Raw genomic sequence first — 22,241 nt, 5'->3', positions numbered from 1 at the left:
TGTGTTTGCGCTTTTTTTTTTGGATGATTGGTACATTATTCTAAGCGTCCTCCCCTTGGAAAAATCCTTTTTTCTTTCGATTACGGATGACTCGGCAATTCATGATTCCATCCTGATAACTTTTGCCGAGCTGACAGCAAAATTTCTACTGACAAGTTCGGCAATAATTGACAGTTAACATATTTTGGATTGCCGAGATTCTCAGTAATAATACATTTTGCCGAGACGATTACCGAGCACTCGGCTTTTGCCGAGATTCAGCAATAAAATTCAAGTGTGTACGAAGTGCATACAGTAGAAATGGTTTTGGGACAGATTCGAAGCGTTCTTCGGGAGGTGTATGGGTCCCATACTATGCTGCAGTGTTCCCAAATTGGCCTGACATAATAATTTTATAGTGTAAGTATCCTGTAAATAATTAATTATTAAATAATTATTGAATTATTGTTTAACGAAGCCTAACATACTATTTGCTTCATTGACAATTGTATTAAAATGTTCTCCGAAATTAGTTTCGAATCTAAAATTACGCCTTGATCTCTAATAATTTTATATTTTCTGCTGGTTGATTTCCTAGATATATGTCAATAGAAGGAGACATGGTTTTTCCACTAAATGATATTGAACTACATCTCTTAACGTTTAGTTTGAGTAAGTTTATGTTGCACCAAATATCGAATACGTTAATTTCATGCTGGAATGCTTCAGTATCTTCAGCATTTTTTATTTCCATAAAAAGCTTAATGTCATCTGCATATACAAGTACTTTTTGATAGCTGGGAAAGAAGGATATGTCGTTTACGTACAAAATAAAAAGAAGAGGGCCTATGTGTGAGCTTTGGGGGAATACCTGAAATGACATTTATTAATTTAGAGTAGGTGTTTTGATAGCGTACAATTTACGTTATGAAGATATGATTCAAGCCATTTCAAAAGTTTTTGTACAATGCCATATATATTTTTCATTTTGCATAATAATAATAGTATGTCAATTCTGTCGAAAGCTTTGCTGAAATCAATATAGGGTAACAGAGGTATTTTGACCCGCTTTAGGAATTGTTTTATTTTGGCCCACTTTGTAAAAATGTCCACCAACTGTTTTAATATTTTTTGAAACCCTTCCGCAATAGGTAATTTAACGTGATTAGTTTCAAATTGATGCAACATGGGCTACTTAACATCGATTTTCTGGATATAAACATTTAATATATTCATTACACTTTGCCTGGATTCCTTATATGTGATCCTTGAAAGTGAGTTTCTGAAATTTGTTCTTGTTTTCAGATCTCAATATAGTAAATTTTCAATATGTGCACACTTAGAAAATTTCGCAGAATTCGGTAATTTTTTACCGAATTTTCAACAGCTGAACGTTCGGTTATCGGTTCGGTAATTGAATTGATTATCGATTGTTCGGTAATTGCTGAGCTATCAAACAACTACCGTAAACTGTAAACCAAATGGATCAAACTGATTGTTCGGTAATTTTTTTGTTATTTTTTATTTTCCTTTGGTTAAAATTCTTTTATATTCAGATTTTAGAAAACTACACATATTCACAAAAACGAATGAAGAAAATTCCAACCTGCTATGGTTTTATTCCACGAAAAAAAGGGTCAAATGTCCCGGCTGACCGGAATTATGAGCACCTTCCAAAACACTGCACAACCCGTCGAGCCCACCAGAAATTACCCTTGAACGATCTGTGTAGGCAGCAAGTGGACAAGTGATACAAAATTATTTTCTGCTTATAAGGAAACAAAAAGTTTTTAGTGGTTCTAATGTTTTGAAAACTTTAGCACCTGTACCTCAATCCATTCGATGAACTCTACAAGTTTTTTTTCGTTTGATTAATAAAAAGACACTTACTGAAAATTTGATCAACTGTTTGACAGTTAGTTTTCACGACAATCAGTATTTACAGAAGTTCGGTTATTAGAAGATTATTTTACCATACGGACGGTATGGGTTTTACCGTACTCGGCGACTATTCAGATTTACCGTATGAATTGTATATCTATTTACAGAACTCTGTAATAAAAACTGATCGTCCGGTAAAAATTTGCATATTTTTTGTAAAATGACGTTCATATACCGAAATATCGGTAATTTCTATTGATTACCGAAAGTTTTCGTCAAAAAATTACCGAACAACGGAATTGAATCTTAGTGTGCAGAAACTATTTTCTACTGCGAGTCAAACTATCTGTTTTACCATATTTAATATTCCTGGAAAATCACGGATCTAATAGTTTTTCTTGCACCATGAAATTAATCTTAAATTTCATTATTCATTTTGCCTTAGAAACATTTCAAATTGAACCTGGCATCCCTGTCCAGAACCATTTGCTGCTTGTTTGCCGAAATGCCAGGTTTGCGGATGTGTGCAAATCAACAGATATTCCAGAGTAGCTGCTGATAGTTTTTCGTTCACAGTCTTCCGAGAAATCGATTCGTCAAAATTTACGGACAATTTTTTCTTTTACTCACTAAACCGATACCACTCATCATATTTTGTAAAGCACTTTGCCCGCTAAATTATTGATTTAAGTTCGCAGTTGTTTGACAATTTTTCCTGGCAGCCCTGCTCGTTTGTAATAATAGCTCGTTCCCGCGTCGGTAATTCTATTTATAGGAACAAACATCTATTTACGTATTCGCGCGCATGCGTATAAATATCATACGGACAGTTAAAGCTAGGGATGGTATCAAATTAATGTTCAACGAGCTGTGAGGATTCATCTGAGGAAAAATATGTCAATAAACGTAACGTAAATTGTTATATTATTTGCACTATAGTATATAGATTTTAATGCGTGAAAATGTTACCGGTGACTCTATCAGTTGTATTACGGAAATCCTGAACATTGACGATCGTGTAGGGTCTACTATACCGTAGATATAGTAGGGCTGGAATCGTACCGGTAAGTTTATTTTTGCATAGTAGGATTTTTGTTTTTCTTAACTTTTCTCACATCGGAAGGCTATGAAATCGCTGTGAAAATTGCTAATTCAACTAAAATCCGCTATTAAAAGTAGGTATGTCCGTGTAAGTAATAAGGCTCTGGACCAACTCATGCATTATTTTAACTTTTACTTAAAATTTTGATAGTCTAGCAGTTATTTTGTCGTTGTCAAAAATAACCCTGCAGTTTTAGTTAAATTTAACTACTCGACAAAAAAATAATTGCTCGGCAGGTTAAAATCTTACTTTTCTCAGATAAAATTTGCTTGTTATTCAAAAACTTAAGTTCAAATTAAAGGTCCTGTGGTCCCATAAAAATTCTATTCAAAAATTCCTCATTTTAATTCAACCGGAGGGAAGGGGAGTTATCACATCTCAAATGCTTGTAGTAGCAGCGATATAAAACATTACTGCAAAGTTATTTAGTCATGAAATTCGCAAACTTTCGAAAGGAGCATCTCGCCACTCTATTCCTGAAGTAAAACATTTATTCCAATAAGGTTATACCCACATTCGAGAGTATGAAACATAATTCTATAAATAGACTGCATCGATTACCGACGAATAGTGTGGCTCAATTTTGACTCCAGTTTTTAAAGCCCGATGATGTTTCATTTTGTTGATGAGACATATTTCAAAAGTGGGAACTGCTCTCAGTGTGGTCACTTGTTTGTAAAATATCGTACCGTCCGGAATATATTAAATCACCTTGAAACAATTTTCCATTATTGACTTCTGATTCCAAGCGTCCCTTTATGAGACACTCTACAGTAACCGTAGCTATTTTAACATAAGAGTTCTACTTTACCGACGCACCCAGCTTGGATATCTCATTAGAATAGAAATACAATTAGACGTTCAATTTTGCTCATAAAGTGTAGGTTCAGTTGGAGTTTTGTTTTTAATGATACGGTTTTTAGGATTTGTGATAAACGAAACAGACCGGCAATGGCTATGACCGATTTTTTTCCAGGTGTGTCAAAGAGAACAGTAGCTACAATTGTAACTTTTACTGTCGGTAACCGAACGCTTATCGACTTCCGTGAATCACGCAGAAGGGAACATTTCTTTTCTGTTCTAATTAGCAGTAACTTTGACGCAAGGGTTTATGATTTTTCCAGGTACATTTATTGTGAAGATAAAATTCTACTACAACAATAAGTGTCCTTATTTGTATATGTTATTATTTATTTTATAGTTTTGTTGCATATATTCATTTAGATTGTAGCACGAACATATAAGTTCATTCTCTGCTGTTATATTCATTAAATACAACTACTAACCAATAATATAATGTATAAATAAACTGAATAAAACGCGGAAGTGGTCTAAATAAAATCATGAACAAAAGGAAACAGGTCTACAAAATGTTGCATTTCGCCAAATAATTGGAAATTATCTACGAAAAAAAAATGAACTAACAATTATTCTAAATTTTGCAATCGAACAAAACATACAATAAGACTACTAGTAAAGTTTGAAGGCCGGTGGAAGAGGAATTAAGCCACTTGTTCTCTGGTTTGCTTCAACTAAAAAAAACCGTATTAATTACTAGGTAACTATAGGTTTCGATTTACGATAAACAGGGTAAAAAAAAAAGTTTCAAATAGTTCGCGAGGGGAATCTCGCTAGTTGACGCATTTTCACTAATTGAAGCTTGGAATGAAATTTTTAGAGCATTTTGCCGTAATTGCACACATTCATTTTGCTAACATATTTAATTGCCCATGGAGTGAAACAGAACGCAGCAGTTCCTATAGCTTTTGAGTTAGTTTAGGTGGCCACTGAAAGGTCGTTGGTTTTTTTGGCAAGGTAGTAGACAAAAATTTTCGTTAAATAAAAATAAAAAGAAATATCATATAGTGACGCAGTTCGAAAGTTAACTTCGATCCTAAAATTAGCTTCTTTTTCCGTTATATCTTACAAAATGTAATTACAATAGGTTTCTTTTTAATTCAACAAATTCAAGCACTTTGGGTATTTCTCTCTCACGCACACGCATACGCGCAACTTAGTTCTCATTCGGTTTGGGGGCCCAATGCAAAGGGCATTGTCTGTCTTAAGAGAGTGGATAGATTATTTCCTATAGCGTACTTTTGGTCCTGAACAAAGGATCCTCTTCGAAATGTCTGATTTAATAAGTACCTAACCTCGGATCTCCGTCGGTGCGAATCGCTTCGGTTGCAAACAGTTTTTATATGTTGTAAACAAAAAACAAATAAGTTAAGAACGTGACGTTTCAAACGGGACCCGAAATTGCTACGCAATTCTTTCTGATTTGGCTGGTGGATGATTTGTCAACACCGCGTGGAATGTTGCAATAACAGAACAAAACAATTTTAGATTTATAGTTCTTGGAGAATGTTTGGCAACCAAACACGAGCAGTCACGACATCCGGCCCGATCAACTCACAGTAAAAATTGGTTTTCAATTGTGGGAGTTTGAAAATGATGATGACATTCGAGGATCTTCTGTTTTTTTTTCTTTCTTTATTTGTTTTGCTTTGGTCTTTCTTCTACTAATAATTCCGGTTGGTTTAATGTACACACGTTGATCGTAATCTATGAATTGGTTTTCTCCTTCAGTATAGAGTAGTAATCTAGTCTGAAACCTAAACAGTGTACGCTTTCTACTTGGTCTTCAATCACTTGGCTTTACTTTACACGTAATGGTTTATTAAATTCTTCGAATTTAGAAATGGTTTATCCAAAGCAATTTTCCAACAAGAAAAAAAGTATAAAAATGGAAACGATGAAATTGCGCTTTCGGTTTCTAGGATTTTTTTTTCTTTATTTTTATTCACCTACACATTGGAATAGTTTGGTTGTTGTTTTTTTTTCTTCGCATTTTCCGTTACTATTACAATTGAACAAACTAAAAAAAAATTCGATTTGCTCGCTTAAGCCGGTCGGAGTTGCTGCTCTGAACCGCGAAATTACTACTGTTCATCATGTCATTCACTAATGATGGCTAACTTTACGCACCTTACGTCTAATATCACAGATACTGTTTACTATAAATTTTCCTCTTCCATTTGTTCGCTGCCAATACGCACAGGTGTATGTGTGTTTGGCCGTTTTCGCATTGGCTACTACTAAAAAGGAAACCTTCATCTTCAACTTCATAGTTTGTAGGTCAGCAGAGACAGACAGACAGACAGAGAGAGAGAGGAAAACAAGCCTGCACTCACTGCCGCCAGTAAACCGCGCGTGCGATGGCTTCCATTGTGAGCTATTTTACATGCTCCGAGGATTTGACAAATGTTTGCGAGTTTGATTTTAATAAACGTTAATTTTGGCAATGACACTGATGTAACTTAATCTAGAAGGAAAACGATGACATTACTCTGTTTCTTTGTGGTATTCGGGTTTTTCTTTTATGATTTTTTTTTGTTGTTGGCTGCTGCTAGGAGGCTCAGAAGCCAACTTGGATTACCCAACCGTTGTTGCTATGAACGGTGGTTGTTTTTTTTTGTTTTCGCTCTGGTATTGCTTGCTTCTCTTCGCCCGTTGCGCGCTACCGTGGGGACTAGAAAACGCCAAACCATCCAGCGAGAGCTAATGGCAAGCTACTAAGTTTTTCTTGCACTTTCACTTACATTTTTCCTTCGCCTCGTTGAATGGGTTGTTTTTCTGCCCACTTGCTTCACACACGCTTCACAGCAAGTGTTATTTGCCACAGCGATTGTGTTTGTATGGACTGACTGATGCACACCAGCGGAGACGTCGCTCTCCTAGGCTGTTTATTGCAATCAAAGCAACGTCGCGAATTCCATTATTATGCGCAGCGTTGGGAGCGAAATTTTGACAGCCCGTGTTTCTTTTTTCCCTAGTAAAATGTTTTAAATATAATGATAGATAATGCTAACAGATTGGATTTAAATAATGATGCTATACGTTGTTGCGCTTCCGTTACACAAAATAAGTGAAGATCAATGCATTTGAAGGCTACTGTAGTAATAATCACTAAAGTATTGTGGTTGGTATTGCTGTTCCCCACCGCGGCCACCACCGCCCTCGTTAGTAGTCGCTCGGGTCCACCACGGTACCGGTACCGGGGTAGTGGTTGATAGCCACCGCTGGTGACGGACGGGGATATGCGCATTGGCCTACTTTCAGGTTTCCAGCGACGTCACCACCAGGTTGTGGAATACGCTGCTAGTTTCGCCGCCCATCATCATCATTGCCGCCTGGCCGCACGAGTCAATGTTACCGACGATGTTGCAACCGGTTGCACCCGGACCGGCGATGGTGTTTCCGGCGACAGCAGCCGCGGCACCGATCCTCAGTGCGTCCATTATTACCTCGAAATCTTTCTGATGTTGGTGGTGGTTTTGGTTCGAAAGCTCGAGCGCCGCGTTCAGATCCGGTAGCGAGTGAAAGGGATGATGATGATGATGGTGGTGGTGATGGTGGTGATGGTGATGCACTGGACTGCTGTCGAGGAGATCTACTTTGGTGCGTTTGACATCGACGGATGATGACAGGGGAACTACTACCGAAGAGGTTGAGCTTAATAGCTGTGAGGGACAGTCGTCAATGCCGCTGAGGAGCCGATTGCTGGGCAGATAGAATTGAGAGAGCGCTTCGCGCACCAACCGGTCATTGTCCTCGTCGTCCATTTGGGAGAATTTGCGTTTCCGTGAAACCATCGCCTGTTCCAGCTGTTCGGCGCCTTGCGTTATTTCCGGATCCACCAGTGGCATCGCAGCGTCCAGTGCGCAAAGTTCCCGATCCAGAGTTTCCAAGTCAGTGTCCACCGAGGAAGACTTTCTCACCGGTTTGGTTTCATCGCTACGTGTTGACTTGTTGTTATTATTGATAATACTGCTGTTGTTGTTGTTGTTGTTATTGTTTCCGGCGAGCTCCGATGGTCTGCGCAAATGGTTGCTTTGATTCAGATTTTCATTGTTTCTGTTGTTGTTGTTTACGCTGTCGCAGTCTGTTTTTCCGTTGATATCAGATCTGTAATAAAACAAAACAAAAAAATACTTTAGCGAATTTGATTAATCAAAACCAATTAATTAGCTAGTCAACAATTACTGCCACACACTGAGATAGAACAGGACATGCCATCTAGTGTGCAGTATTTACGTCAGTACATGAACGGCGGCATCCAATTATGAAAGCGGAGGTGGTGATGGCGTCATTTATTTACGCTACTGATAAAACCGATAGAAGGCGTCCCCCAACCCCCCAGCACACTGGTCCCATCACCTTATGTGTATGTACCAGTACCGAGGCTACGTTAGCGCATTTGCTCCCACAATCCGTAGGCCCCTTTCCATACGCCATAGAATCGGTAGCTAATTTTAGTTCATCTTTACTCACTTTCGCCTCTATTTATAGCGATCATGGGTAAACCGTGCTCGCCTCTTCCTTTTACTGGCATCAATCATGCACTATTTTTGTGTATAGCAAACTCTTACTCTCGTTCGGCTGGCTCTGTGCAGGCAAAATCTTGGAATGAGTAGGATGCTCTATTTTAGTGATACAATAATAACAATTATTATTGTGATACTTTCAAGCAAGCGTTGCAGGAGCAAACATTCGACCCGATACGCCATAATCGAAGGTGAAAGGCATATGTACTGGCCCAATAATTACAACCCCGGGAGTCCACCAACGTTTTACTGATTGCCTATCTTATCGCCCCTCATGTAGTTAGTTTGTCACAGTCCCGGTGGCCGTGAACTTCGCTACTGCTCAATTCAAACGGTTTTACTTACTTCGTTAATTGATTCAGCATCAGATATTTGTTCTGCTTCTCTCGTCGGATATCGTCCGTCAGCCGGGAATAGGTATTGTTGATGCACACGGAACGACGTAGATTTCGCTCCGAATCCTTGATGCGTTCTAGCTTGTGGACACAGAGTTGAAGAATTCGCTTGCGCACCTCGCGCATCCGTAGCTGGGCGGAAATCATTGGAACTTTGGGCCGATTCCGTCGCATCGGTGGAGATGTGTGCGGTGGTCCGAAAATGTCCGAATCATCCTCGGCGACATTGGAGTTATTGTTGCACGGTAGAGTCATGGTTGTTCTGCACACGATAGTTCTTGATAGTTCTAGATAGTGATGCACTTTGCAAACACGCGGCTCGTCACTGCGTCACTTCTCGTGTGGTCCCAATCGAACCACAGCAATATATTTCGTCAAATCACACCAAGTGCGTACTTGCTTCCCTATTTCATGTCTTCAATTCACTTTCGATGCTGCTGCTACTGTCACGCTATCGCGGGTACACACTTGCAACCCGTAAATAGTTTCTCTTTTGTTAAATCACAGTCTCTAGCGATAGATTTCACAACACAGTTTTTCGCTCTCTACTTTTCGCCACGGCTGCCACTCTGCGCTAACCAACCGACAGCGTGATTATGGTATGGAAACCACAGAATAATCCAAAGCTTCCGTGGAATCCACGCTCGCACCCCACAACAGATCGTGTTGATATTCTATGACCCTGCTGCTGACCAGCACTATTCGGGGCGAAATATCAGTTATTAGTTTTGGCTATCTATCAGCGACCGGGCTGACCGCAACAGAAGCGATAAATATCCGACCTTTTGTGCTCCTGTCGGTACTTCCTACATCAAAACCGCAGCCACCAGCCAATCTATGTATTCACTGGTTTTTTTAGTTCACGCTCTAAATTCATCCACTCACTTTTTTTTTTTCAATTTTAATTCGAATGGCTATAATAGCTTTCAGTTCACTCCACTAGTCACTAGACTCTTGGGACACGGGTGGGGAGCAGGATAGTTTTTTTTCGCTCTTCTCTTTTTAATGGCAATTTTTCGTCTTTCATTCACTTTTGAGTGTTTTTACTCCCCGTTGCTGAATGTTCCGTGTTCCACCTCAGCAGTTCGTCTCCCGTCGCACCATGGTGTGTTACACTACGAGATACGACCTTGCCGTTAGCTGTTTCTTATTAACCGTTTTAAGACAAGATTTGCTGCTTCTGCTGCTACGACTCGTTCCACGACGTATTCTCTCCTTCCCACCGTCCGTTGTTCACACTCTCGCGGCGCACACTTGCCTGTCGGTTTATCACTCACTCTAATGTTCACTCCACATTTGAAGAGCTGATAAATATTTTGTAATCGAGATGTCTTTAGGCCCAATTACGGTGAATAGTTTCCGGAAGATAGTTTTCACTTTCGACACCGCAGAGTCCTAGATTTACCGAGCAGAACAACCGGCTCCTGTTACACCTGAGCGTGATCCTTGCTGCACTGTAAATTCTTTAAGTACTAACAGACACCCACCGTTGTCCGGAAAAAAAACAAAATAAACTAAAAATCCACTTTCCTGCTTTGACACTTCCCAAAACAAGTGTTTCGGATCTTTAAAGCATCGGTTGTAATTTGTTATGCTACTACTGTGTTAACTTGTATATCAAATTGACACGCGACCTCGATCGACGGAGGAACACCACTTTTGCGTGCTGTTCGTTCATGGGCTGTTCAGAGACTGAGGAAGACGACAACGCCAGCCGCAGCGCTAGAGTCGGAGTGAGTCGCATTGACTCGTGCACCGACCGATTGGCCTCCACGCTTTGACGATCGCAGCAGAAACATACGGCAAACGAGTGGACAAAACGAGACCACTCACTCTCCCAGTGCCGTCACTCACTCATCGATTATTCGCGGTGCTACATCGGATATTTTACCTTGCGATTAATGGTGCTTTGTCTTGTGTCCTATGAGTGTGACACTCACTCTCTTCGGCTGTTCCTTCATTCTATTGTGTTTATACTTGGTACGTGGTTTCGGTGCTCACTCACGCTGTAGCAGATGGGCAACGGGAAATCGTTTTCATACGGTCGCACCATCATCAATCAGCTGAGATGCAGACAAGTTTTCTTTTGTTTGGTTATGTAAAGTCTGTTGCTCTGTTTTCCGTTCTTCGTTTCACTCGGCCGTTTCGTTTAGTGCTCGCGTGCGGTTTTGCCTGGCTTTTGCTACACACTTGGCCATTGGCTTAACAGTACCCGTACATGCTTAGGTCACTCAGTCACTCTCGCCGGTCGGTTCGATATTGGCGCTGTGTGCCCATAAGTAATGCGATACCGTTTCGCAGTTGAGCGGTGTGAGAATTTCTACGCCACTTTGCATTGGAGTGGAAATTTAAACGACTAGTTTCTCGTTCCGTACAGCTCTCGCACACCTGTGCGAACGGCATTTTTCTTCTATTGAAGCAAACCCGTCAATGCTACCCCCCCAATGTATGTATGTACTTTCGCTATCTACTGCTGAAGTAGTTCACTTGGGTTGACGTGAATCAGTTTCCGGTAATCGGATTCCGAGCAGATTGTCATTTTGTAACCTGACCGGAACTGCTTCGCGGAAGAAAAAAAAAATAACTGCCATAATCCAAGATGGTCTCACGGTGCTACACACAGCTGTGGTTTCGTACGATTTAAGCCATGCAAATGGATCCTCTAATAGAACAGTGTTGCGTGTTTATGCATAGTCGGAAAATTCACTCGCAGGCAAGCAATTCGAACAAGGGAATTGCGAGATTGCTATTTTATATGCCTCAACTTGAAGTGAACATGAGCTCACCGGTCCTCCATAGAGCCATAGCGAGGTGGTGTACGACGAGCAGGAGACCGGCAGGCAGCCAGTCGCAGCCTGTGCTGTGTCGACCTGCTGATGATGGTGGCTTCAGGCATCGATGTGTATGTGTCTGACCATCGCCACAGCCTGTAGCAGCTTGCCTTTTCTTTCTGGAGGATTGGTGTACGTGATTCTCAGTTCGAGTTCGAGGTTAGGAATAATAATAAGCGAACACCGCGCGATTACGCTGCTTCTGCTGCTGCTGCTGCTGTTGTTGTTGCTGATGATGCCTCTGCGAATCAAAAAGCCACAGATGGATGCGAACGCGCCGCGAGGCTGTAGACACAGACGGCGGAAGCGACAACAGTACCGCTCTCATGCCGTCGTGTGCTCAGTGACGTTTTTTTCCCTTCTTTCGAATTTATACGTGGTACCCAACCAATTACTCGTCTCGAACCAAGAGAACGCCAAAGGAAGAAATAATCAAATATTGGATTGAGCGTGTATTGGGAGCATACGATAATCCGCATGTGTTGGTAACACGCATGCAATCTGTTTTTGGGGACTGAAAACTGAAAACTGAAAACAGAAAGCGTTACAATGACGGTTATTATGATCCTGCAGTATACTTTAATGGACAAAAAGTATTCTATGTGTGTGCGCACCGCATAGATTCGTCGTCACAGCCACTGTTGAATGCAAGGACGTTAGACGAATTGCTGACTTACCTGGTTTGGTTTCAGTACCAAAGCCTCTGGCAGGAAAACTTACCTAAGCGATTGGTTTTTTGTTTTCCCTGTGTTTTCGCTGCACTCGGTTGCTTCACATTTCCTGCTGACGTCAAATCATTACGATCACATATTGGTGCAGTATTCATTAAATACTTTCAAAACAAACTGTCGAACAAATCTGCCAAACAGGTAGGCAACAGTCACCGGAATGGTAATTTATGTTCGGCTTAAAAATGCTAATGAGTTTATCCATTTCGGTCGCCCTGACTTTGACGCCCTTTTTGCTCGGTTGTTTGTGATTTCAAATGAAGCAGAATATAAATAAATAGAGTTCTACTTACACCGACATACCTGCTCTTGTCGAGCAATGACAGGCGAAACATGTTTGGACATCCAAATACCTAGCAGTTTGAAGTTTGATAAACGAAGCAGCGCCTGCTTTGTCACGACAGAAGCAAAACTGCTCATGAAGACGCCACTGATTATGACAATCTGGTTTCGTTCGGTGTTTCGGTTGCTTACGTAACTTAGGTCATGCTGTTTTTGTTTTCCTGGAATTGAAAGAAGCGACCATAGAGTTTTGAAAGTGCGCTGTACTGTCGAATAATTATGAATATACTAGCTGACCCGTCGAACTTCGTCTCGCCCACAAATTATTCCTTCGAATTTATGTTTTCGGACAGCAGAATTGTCAAACGACTAAGCGGTTAACGTTTCTCTTCATTATTTTTCTGATTACTTAACCTACAATCAACGGAATTCGACACACATTCGCTTTAGCTCAAAACGAAATATCACCAAATAGCAAATGCACAGATTGTCATCTCTTCCTTTGAGTCAATGCACTGAACAGAGATCCCTCTCTAATGGCTTCGACATAAAGGATAAAAAAGCTCACTAACCAGAATTTCGTATTGATAAACTAAACACAATAATGAAGAGTTTCTCTTCTAGAGTTGTTCATTCGGTAGAGTAGGATATATTTACAATTTGAATTTGGTCCAAGTAACCAAATGCTCGTAAAAAAAGATTTAGCTTAAGGGGCGGGTAGGGTATAACAGTTTTGGAAAATCATTTATTATTTACTTTATATTTTCTCATAGTGAAACATTTCAAGAATATTCTGTGAAATTTTTAAGCCTGTCGGAACCAAACTCAGCAAGTTATGGGCCTTTATCTTCGTTTATCTCATACTGCGAAGAAGTGAGAGTTCGGCGCACAGGTCCATGATTTCTGCTTCGATTGATCTAAAAACTTTACAAAACATTCTTGATATGTTTCATTATAACAAATTATAAAAGAAAAATCATGATTTTTGGAAATTGTTAGACCCTACGGGATCCCTTGAGTAAAAAATTGGTTCCTTCGATTTTATAGACATAAAACTTTAAACGCGTTCTTCTCGAAAGCAGGTTTTGAAAATTCGTGTCCATCGTCATTCAAAAACTACTGAACCAAATTTTACACATACTTTCTACATATAGAAAACCAGACCCCAACGTTTTCCTTTTCGTTTTTTGTTATTTTGGGGAGGTTTTACAGCTGCAAAATGGCGGAGTTTTTCGTTAAAAATCGTACTTTTCGCTTATTTCTCAATAGTTTTCCACGAAAAAGTTACAAAATGATGTTCGAATGATATTTTTTATCAAGCAAAACATTTGAATTTATTTTGATGCACGATAATTCTGAAAAAAAATTCTCAAAAATAATGATTTTTTGCATCATTTAAATCCTATCTTCCCTTAAGCAGCATACAAAGCATTCTGAATAGTCCGTTTTTAAGGAATACTTGAATGTTCACCCGACGCAACAGAAAAAAAACTTTAAAGCAGTTCTTTGTACAGATTTTATGCAGCGAGGAAGTTTTCTCAGAACTTGTTCTGTGTGTTCAAGTTGCCATAAAGTGCTACGCGTACTTTAGAGCTCCAATAAAGTGGATACATTTCAGGTACTTCGGAATTTTTGTTGCTTAGAGAGAGTACGCTAAAATTTTAATTTGATATTATACCAATTTGAACATTCTTCACAGAATTGTGCGCTTAGTCTAATCTAAATTATTAGAAAGATAAACGCAAGGAAAGTTTCTTAGTGTAACCTTAGCGCTTTTACAGCATACAGATTCATTCAGAAATTTTCTGATTTAATAAACTCGCGCCCGCGATGACCAATGAACTGGTAAATGACATCAGACCATTTTCTCCTGCCAACAGCGGTCTTCTAGAACAGTCATATGAATTGCGTCATTGAGTCATTTGGCAAGCAATAATTTAGATACCCAATTAAGCACGTGGCTTGAAATGAAGAACCACATGAATCAAGTTTTCACACGCACACAACTCGTTGCGCGCCATAAGATTCTTTCAACGATCTAGTATTCCTTTCTTTCGACGGTCAAACACTTATGCAACTCGTTGCGCGCCAAACATCAATCGTAGATCTAGCAATCATTGGCGACTATTTCAACGGAAAATTATACATATATATATATATATATATATATATATATATATATATATATATATATATATATATATATATATATATATATATATATATATATATATATATATATATATATATATATATATATATATATATATCATAATCAATGAATATACAATGCAGGCCCATACCCAGGATTTGGTTTCTGGAGGGGCCCAGAATGAAAAAAAATAATGGCTTAAGTTGATAATTTCCGGTGCGCCATTTACCGGCGTTTTAACAGATAACTTAAACTTTTACACTGGTACTATCATTATTAGGTATTTAAAAGCTCTTGGCATCTTAGAGCTTAAGGTCTGAGGACACAAGGCCACGTGTTGAGTCTTAACTCGACCATGTGGCTCGCTCAATTCCCTTTGCGCATCGTATTACTCTTGTACTCTCTCGTATATGAGCAAACTGTACCGGGTTGCCAGCATACATTTCATTATTTTGATGAGAAGTTTTATCACATTAATCTATCGTATGGGTTGGACATTACATGGATTCCAATGAACAATGAACAAATATTCAACTTTCACAAAGATTGAATGTCTGTGTGTTTGGCAGCCTTGTCAACCCAATTTTATTTCTCTCTCCTTTTTCAGAATGCTAGCAGGAAGCCAAAGCGAAACAAATGGCGGATGCATTGAAACTGACTTTGTTTCATAGAAAAATACAGGACTTTATTTTTATCGCGATAACATATATGTTTTTATGTACTAATCGCATCTAAACTAAATTATCTAGACTTTGTCACGGTAGATTTATGATACAAGCCTTCAAAGCCGAGATATTCGATGAACAAGTAGAGGTATGCATTTCCGAGCGTTCCAATTTTCAGCAGTTCTTCAGTCAGAAAAAAATACAACACGACCGCTCAACTCAATGAATCATTCTGAAAATTTCACAGAATATTCTCAACTAAATTTCGATGACATTGTCAGGTGAGTTTTTCTATATTCTGCACCGTTTCCAAGAAAAGTTAATTTGATACGGGAAAATAGCAAAAAACCTACCACTTTACGGTAGTGTCCTCAGCCTTTAAGCACTGTGCCTTAAAAATTATATTTTATGAATAAAAACGTGATTAATCCACCTACCAGTGAGATGATACCTTTTTTATCAATGTTTTTTTGCATGGATATTCTTAGGTGTTTTAGTTATCATGACATTATTTTAATTATCGTCGTTTTAAACGGCAAATTGAGATTTTAATCACTCATTACCCTGTCATGTCGAAACTGCAAATCGTATCGAATTTCAATCTTTACGTGTGACAATCGATTGAACATTCCAAGAGATTTCGAAGTAAGTTCCACTTTAGAATTTTTCGTCATTATTTATGGTACTTCCAGAGCCGGTGTTCAGGAACTAGTATAACCCAAAAATGATTCGAATGGCCATATTAACCAAACAATTTACATCTTCTATATCGGTATGAATTTAGAAAACTCATCACCTGTAATTCCTGAATCGGATAAAACTCACCAATTTTGTATGGGACCTTAAGTCCTTTAATTTGAATTTTTGTTTTTGAAGTTCGATTTGGCCTTTTTGAGAAAATGATTGAGCTTTGAGAAACGATTCGATACTGGAACCGGAATTCTAAAATCGGTGTAGCCGAAATCAGTTAAATCCACCTGAGGAGTGTGTAGACATCTTTGAGAAATTGTAGTGCGAATTAAAATTTGGGGGTACATTCCAAATCCAACGAATACCGCTTAAACTGAAATAAATTTATTTGGTAATTGACTATCCAAATCTGCAAACCCGATAAACCTGATTAATTTATGTGAAATGGACATTTTTATACTAATCACCCTGTATCTCCTAAACTAGAAGTCGAAACTAAACTAAACTAAAAACTAAACTAAAAAGAAAGATGTTTTATAGGATTTCAAGACCTCTCATTTGAATCATTGAGTATTCCTAAATTTCATTTGAATCTTAGATCGGTTCAGCCATCTACGAGAAAAATGAATTGCATTATTTCAATTTCGTTTCAAATATCATCCCGTGGTTCCGCAATCAAAAGTCGGATCCAAACGTAATTCAGGAACCTTGTTTGAGAGTATACTAATTTTCATATGAATCTGAGTTTGTAGAAAACGGTTTAGCCATCTCCGAGAAAATTGAGTGAAATTATTTGTCACACACGCATTTGCTGATCTCGACGAACTGAGTCGTATGGTATATGGAAGTTATGTTCTTCCAGCATTTATTGCTGTAAGTAGTTGAAATCAATATAATTATGGAATTACTTTCAACTCGAAAATGCTGATATCATCTGGTTTACATATGTCATATTCGAACGATTATGTTGCCAAAAACGAACCGTGCTAAAATCGGTCCGAGGCAAAATGTTATGAAAAAGGATGCTGTACACAGTCTTTTTGGTACTTAGAAACAATTGTATGTAACAGTATAAAAAATCGTGTTTCACGTTGCTCCCAAGCATTGCTTTGTCATACAATGCTCAAAACTCCTACTGCTGGAATAGGGAGAAAAGTCGCTTATACAAAAATGTCGACATCTCCGTTAAAAATGGACGGATTTTAACAATCTATGGCTTGTTGGATAGGTGCGGAATATAAGTATGAAAATATATTCTGTTTTCAAGGTCAATTGTGACAGATACTGTCAAACAAATGACATAAAACTTCGTATAACTCAAAAAGTAAACATCCGATCTCAAAACCATTCAATAGCGTTCTGGGTGACGGGGAGACCTTTCATTTGCGACTAGTTTGATCAAAATCGGTCCAGCCATCTCTGAGATCTCGACCTCTTAGTTGACAACACACATACAGACACACACACACGGACATTTGCTCAGTTCGTCGAGCTGAATCGATCGGTATATGACATTCGGCCCTCCGGGCCTCGGAAAATTTTTCTAAAGTTTGAGCGAATTCTATACCTATTTTTTATATTTATAAAAAAAGGTAAAAAGGTAAAAAAATAGGTACTTAAATAAAATTGGTGACTATGACCGAGAGAAGGTTATTGTATTACATTTCTTAACGTTTACTGACATGCCATTTCAATCCCACATGTTTGAGATCTTCTAAATGTCCATTTCTAGAGCACAAAAATCCACAAGACCTGTGATGGATTTTGAGAAGTGGTCCGAGATAGATCCCTTACTTCGATTCGTAGAAAACGAAAAGCATCTTCTTAATTTGTAGGTTATTTTAGTTGATGGCCATACAAACTTACTTTAGCTATACAGGTTTCGGTATCAGGTTCCGGAAGTAACGTTCTAAAATTCCAAAACAAAACTCGATTTCTTACAGATGACTTCAGGTTTGGGAATAAATGACAGTTCGAGGAGGCCAAATCAGGTGAACAAAGTGAATGGGCAAGTAATTGGAGCACTAAACCGTCAATTTTAACTATGGTAGCGATGCTCATGTGTTTCATGTAAGGCCCTTTCACAGTGATTTCACTTCACGTCTTTTATCACTTTAGTACTACAAAACTATACTATGACAATCCCAGAAAACCGGCATCAAGATCTTTCCGACCCATTGTCCGGTAATCATTTATTTCTCCGGCGTATAATAATGGATCCAGCCAAACATGTACTCGAAGTGCACTTGCGCTCGTCTTTTTAGTCCTAAATAAGTATGTTCGAGATCCAGCGGAAAAATATCTGTCTAATTTGCAGAATCTTGCTCAACTATGATAAGCTCGTGCCCTTTCTCTTTCCAGTCATCCAGAACAATTAAGTAAGCTTTCATTCCATCTACCGAACAGCAAATCGACTCTTAAAGCAAATTCAGCAGCTGGAAATTTCATATGACAGATCTATAATAGAACTGAAACTGGAACAAAGGTATCTCCAGCAAGTCGTTCTACACTGAAAAAAAACCTTATATTCATTAGATTCGTCATGTGAATCGTATGCATCGTATAACTCATTGAAGCCATAGGGAAATTTATATTTTTTATAAGGAATGTACATGAAGTCTAAATTAGTTTAACAATAAAGAATTGATAAGAATATTACATACAATTTATATGAAAACTGGATAGAACTTATCCCATTACATAATGTTTATTCATTGAATGTGTCATTTGGATCGTATGCAGATGATATCTTATAATAGCCTGTTCGCATTATACCGGGACGGGACCGTCCGGGACTGTCCGGGACGTTTTTTTTTCCTCATCGGCGATGACTGAGCTGCCGGCGTGTGTATGTATTGGAATCCCGGATCCGGGATAAAATCCATTTGGTTGCTCATAGAATCGAATCGATTCAACGCAGATTCATTCGCTTCGCTCTACGGCGCTTACTGTGGAACAATCCTCACCAACTACCAAGCTACGAAAGTCGCGGGTTACTAATCGGTCTCGATACACTACAAGTTCGTCGAGATGTTGCACGTGCTTTATTGATATCAGATGTTTTGACCGATAAGATTGGCTGCCCTGCTTTGCTCCGCGAAATTAATATCAACGTCCGACCCCGTGATCTTCGCCACAGTGCATTTCTTCGACTTCCTTTACGACGAACTAACTACGGAGCTAACAATGCTATTGTTGGCTTGCAGAGATCATTTAATCGCGTTTCATTAGGATTTAACTTCAATCTATCACGTAGTAGGATACTTGGAAATTTTTTATATATTACTAGAAATTATCATTAGGACCATATTGTGTCTGTTGATTATATCTAAATAAATAAATAAATATAATCGCAGACACGTCAGCTCTTTCAACTCCCAGTAAGGATATATCTACGAATCATGTTTCATTTTTTTTCATTACTGACTAGAAAGATTATTTTTTATTTAATAGCTTTGGGGTCACACTTCTTTACCGTTAATATCAGAAAGTGCTTCCAGGGATTCACCAGTAGTATAGCTCGAATCCTGAAAGAACAGCGCGATAACAGAAAGTCACCGATAGACGTAAGTGTAAAAACGAAATTATTACGAAATGATAAAAATAAATAAGAAAGTTTTGATAATAATGCAACTATCTTTTATTGCAACTTTTGATACCTCTTAATATAATAAGCCCATTGATTTTAACAGTGTAGCATAGTCGCATCACTTGTTTAAGTCAATAGTAAACATTTGATTTATATATTACTGGTATATGGAACTATAAAGGCTATTTATAAATGTTATACAACAAGCCATATGTTTAACATGATCCTATCTATATGAATTCTGATTGAATACAATATGCACTTTATAAATTGTCCCAATGTATGTTGTGTGATTATATAATAGATGTTATAGAGGGTGCTAATAAATTTTATTGAGTCTGAAAGTTCTATTCGCTTTATGAAAATAACTTTAAGAAGAGTTTTATATTTTATATGATTATCTCATATGTTTGACATGATATTGATACACCATGTAACCTTCTTTGGAATTTCCAATAGTGCAAATTTATTAGAATATCATATAATGTGGAAATGAGAATTTAGCTCAGTGTAGAAATACGGCGTTTATCACCAAAGCACAACCGCCTACTTTGGCATGGTTCCTGAGCGGCTGATTTCAGCCAAACTTGAAAACTAACCAGCGCTTCGACCGACCGAAATGTTTTTTCCTGCTGGTTTGACTCAAACGATTGACAATTGCAATTTGCAGCATCTCTTTTGTTTTCATCACCGGCAGGTCAATCAACCATCTGTTCTCGCTTGACGATACACACTAATACCGCTCGAAGCAGGTGCATTTGAATTAAGCTTTCATTCTTTCTTCAGGGAACAAGAAAGGAAAAATCACCTGGTTCTGGGAACACATGCTTGTTCGAAATTACCGCTGTAACTTGTAAGATTTCCGCGTGTACTGAAAAAAGAAATGTCGCTTTGGGACATCTGGCAAAGTCATTCTACACTCACGGTTGACGCTACTGCTTTTGCTTTCGATTCGGCATGATTTCGTCTTGAAATCCTTTCTCTTTTTTAGTTTTGTTGTGAGCAAAACCGACTGGACTATCAAAGAATATAAACATAGCGCGACTGAATAAATAAAATTTGTAACCAGCCTTGAGATATACACACCAAGATTTCGTTTGGCAGTTCGGTATTTTTTTTACTTCAACACTCGGTAAATATTAGACATAACCGATTTTTCCGTAAATGCATTTTTAAAATTCTGTGAATGAGAATACAATGTGTATATCTGAAAAGTACGGTAAAAAAAACGAATAAATAGTAAAATCAAATTATTATAACCGTACTCCAGTAAAAATGACAATTAAGGGGGGAGTAAGGGATAATTTGATCTAAAAACACTTTTTTTCGGAAATTTTTCACGAAGAAACAGCTTAAGCAAATTTATTCGAACTTTTTTTTACTGTATAAAGCATCATTTGATCACCATTAGAATGGTACTAGTTTCAGAAATAAAATGCACTGAAACATACGTAAAATAGAGTTGTCTACCTAAAGCTACAGAGAAAACTGTAAACAGAAGACCACAAAAAAGATGGGATTTTTTAAAATGGTCGTAAATATCTCTGAATTCAAAGCTTATATGTTTTTATACATTATTCGATTGCTAGTCAACCCAGCTACAATTTATGCTAAGCTGACGTTTTTGCACCATCAAAAACAACCTGAAAATATACAGTGTAAATGTAAATATAGACAAATATCACAAAAAAAATATTTTTAACATATAAATCAAAAATGAAAGCGATGACTTGTACATTTTTTGCTCTAAATTGTTAGAATCATTATCATAAAAATTGTTTTGATGAATTAAATTATATACTCTCTCAAAACAACTAAAAAAATTGGTAGAAATACATTCAATTTCTATCAGCGGAAATATATTGCCTTAAAATTTCAGGCCAGAACAGTTACGTTATTGACTAATATAATTTATAATTTCTTATATTTTGAAATCAATTTATTTACAATTTACTCAAAAATTGAGGCTTCGATTTTTGTGCTGTACTAAAGAATGAACACATAGAACCAAATAATTTTTATGTACATATGAAACAAACTCAATTGATATCTACTACAATTTTGAACTTGTCCAACATTCCCGTAGAATCTAAAAAATCTAACCTCAATTTATGCGCAAAGTCGTGGGTGCGTAAATTAAATTTCGCGTAAATTGAGATTTTATTGTATCAAAATATGTTTTAATACTTCTATCGTTTGCAAACAATAGAAACTATAATTCTTAGAGACTCATAATGTGAATTTCACCAAGAGATTTTTAGTTTTTAGATAAAACGGAAATTCTTCATATTTGCGATGGCTTTGTACAATAAGAAAGTAGAACTTGAACTTCAACGAAGCTATAATTAATCCAATTAGTTCTATTTTCAACTATCATAGAGCTAATTGGTTGGATTACAGATCTCACATTGAAAATCATGTGGATCATGAAACTATTTTAGAAAATTCTGCGGACATCGACACAGCAATTGATAATTTGAATCATTATATTATCGAAGCTAGAAATCTTTCAGTTCCCAAAGCTCAAACTAAATTAAATTCTCCTATCATCGATGACAAT

The 22,241-nt window shown here is 37.8% G+C and overlaps 1 protein-coding gene across 1 annotated transcript in view; it reads right to left on the bottom strand.

Moving 5' to 3' along the window:
- Nucleotides 1-4,109: 4,109 nt before the first annotated feature.
- Nucleotides 4,110-22,241, bottom strand: part of LOC131426927 (signal transducer and activator of transcription B) — a 53,011-nt gene continuing 34,879 nt past the window's right edge. Inside the window, exons 2-3 of the mRNA XM_058589710.1 lie at nucleotides 8,695-12,806; nucleotides 4,110-7,930 (exon numbers count right to left, since the gene is read on the bottom strand). Of these exons, the coding sequence (XP_058445693.1) occupies nucleotides 7,081-7,930; nucleotides 8,695-8,999 (1,155 nt within the window). The 5' untranslated portion in view covers nucleotides 9,000-12,806 and the 3' untranslated portion in view covers nucleotides 4,110-7,080. The remainder of the gene's footprint in view (nucleotides 7,931-8,694; nucleotides 12,807-22,241) is intronic.

The sequence above is a fragment of the Malaya genurostris genome, chromosome 2 (assembly GCF_030247185.1).
Source record: "Malaya genurostris strain Urasoe2022 chromosome 2, Malgen_1.1, whole genome shotgun sequence".
Lineage (NCBI taxonomy): Eukaryota > Metazoa > Arthropoda > Insecta > Diptera > Culicidae > Malaya > Malaya genurostris.
This window is presented reverse-complemented; position numbering and strand designations above follow the sequence as displayed.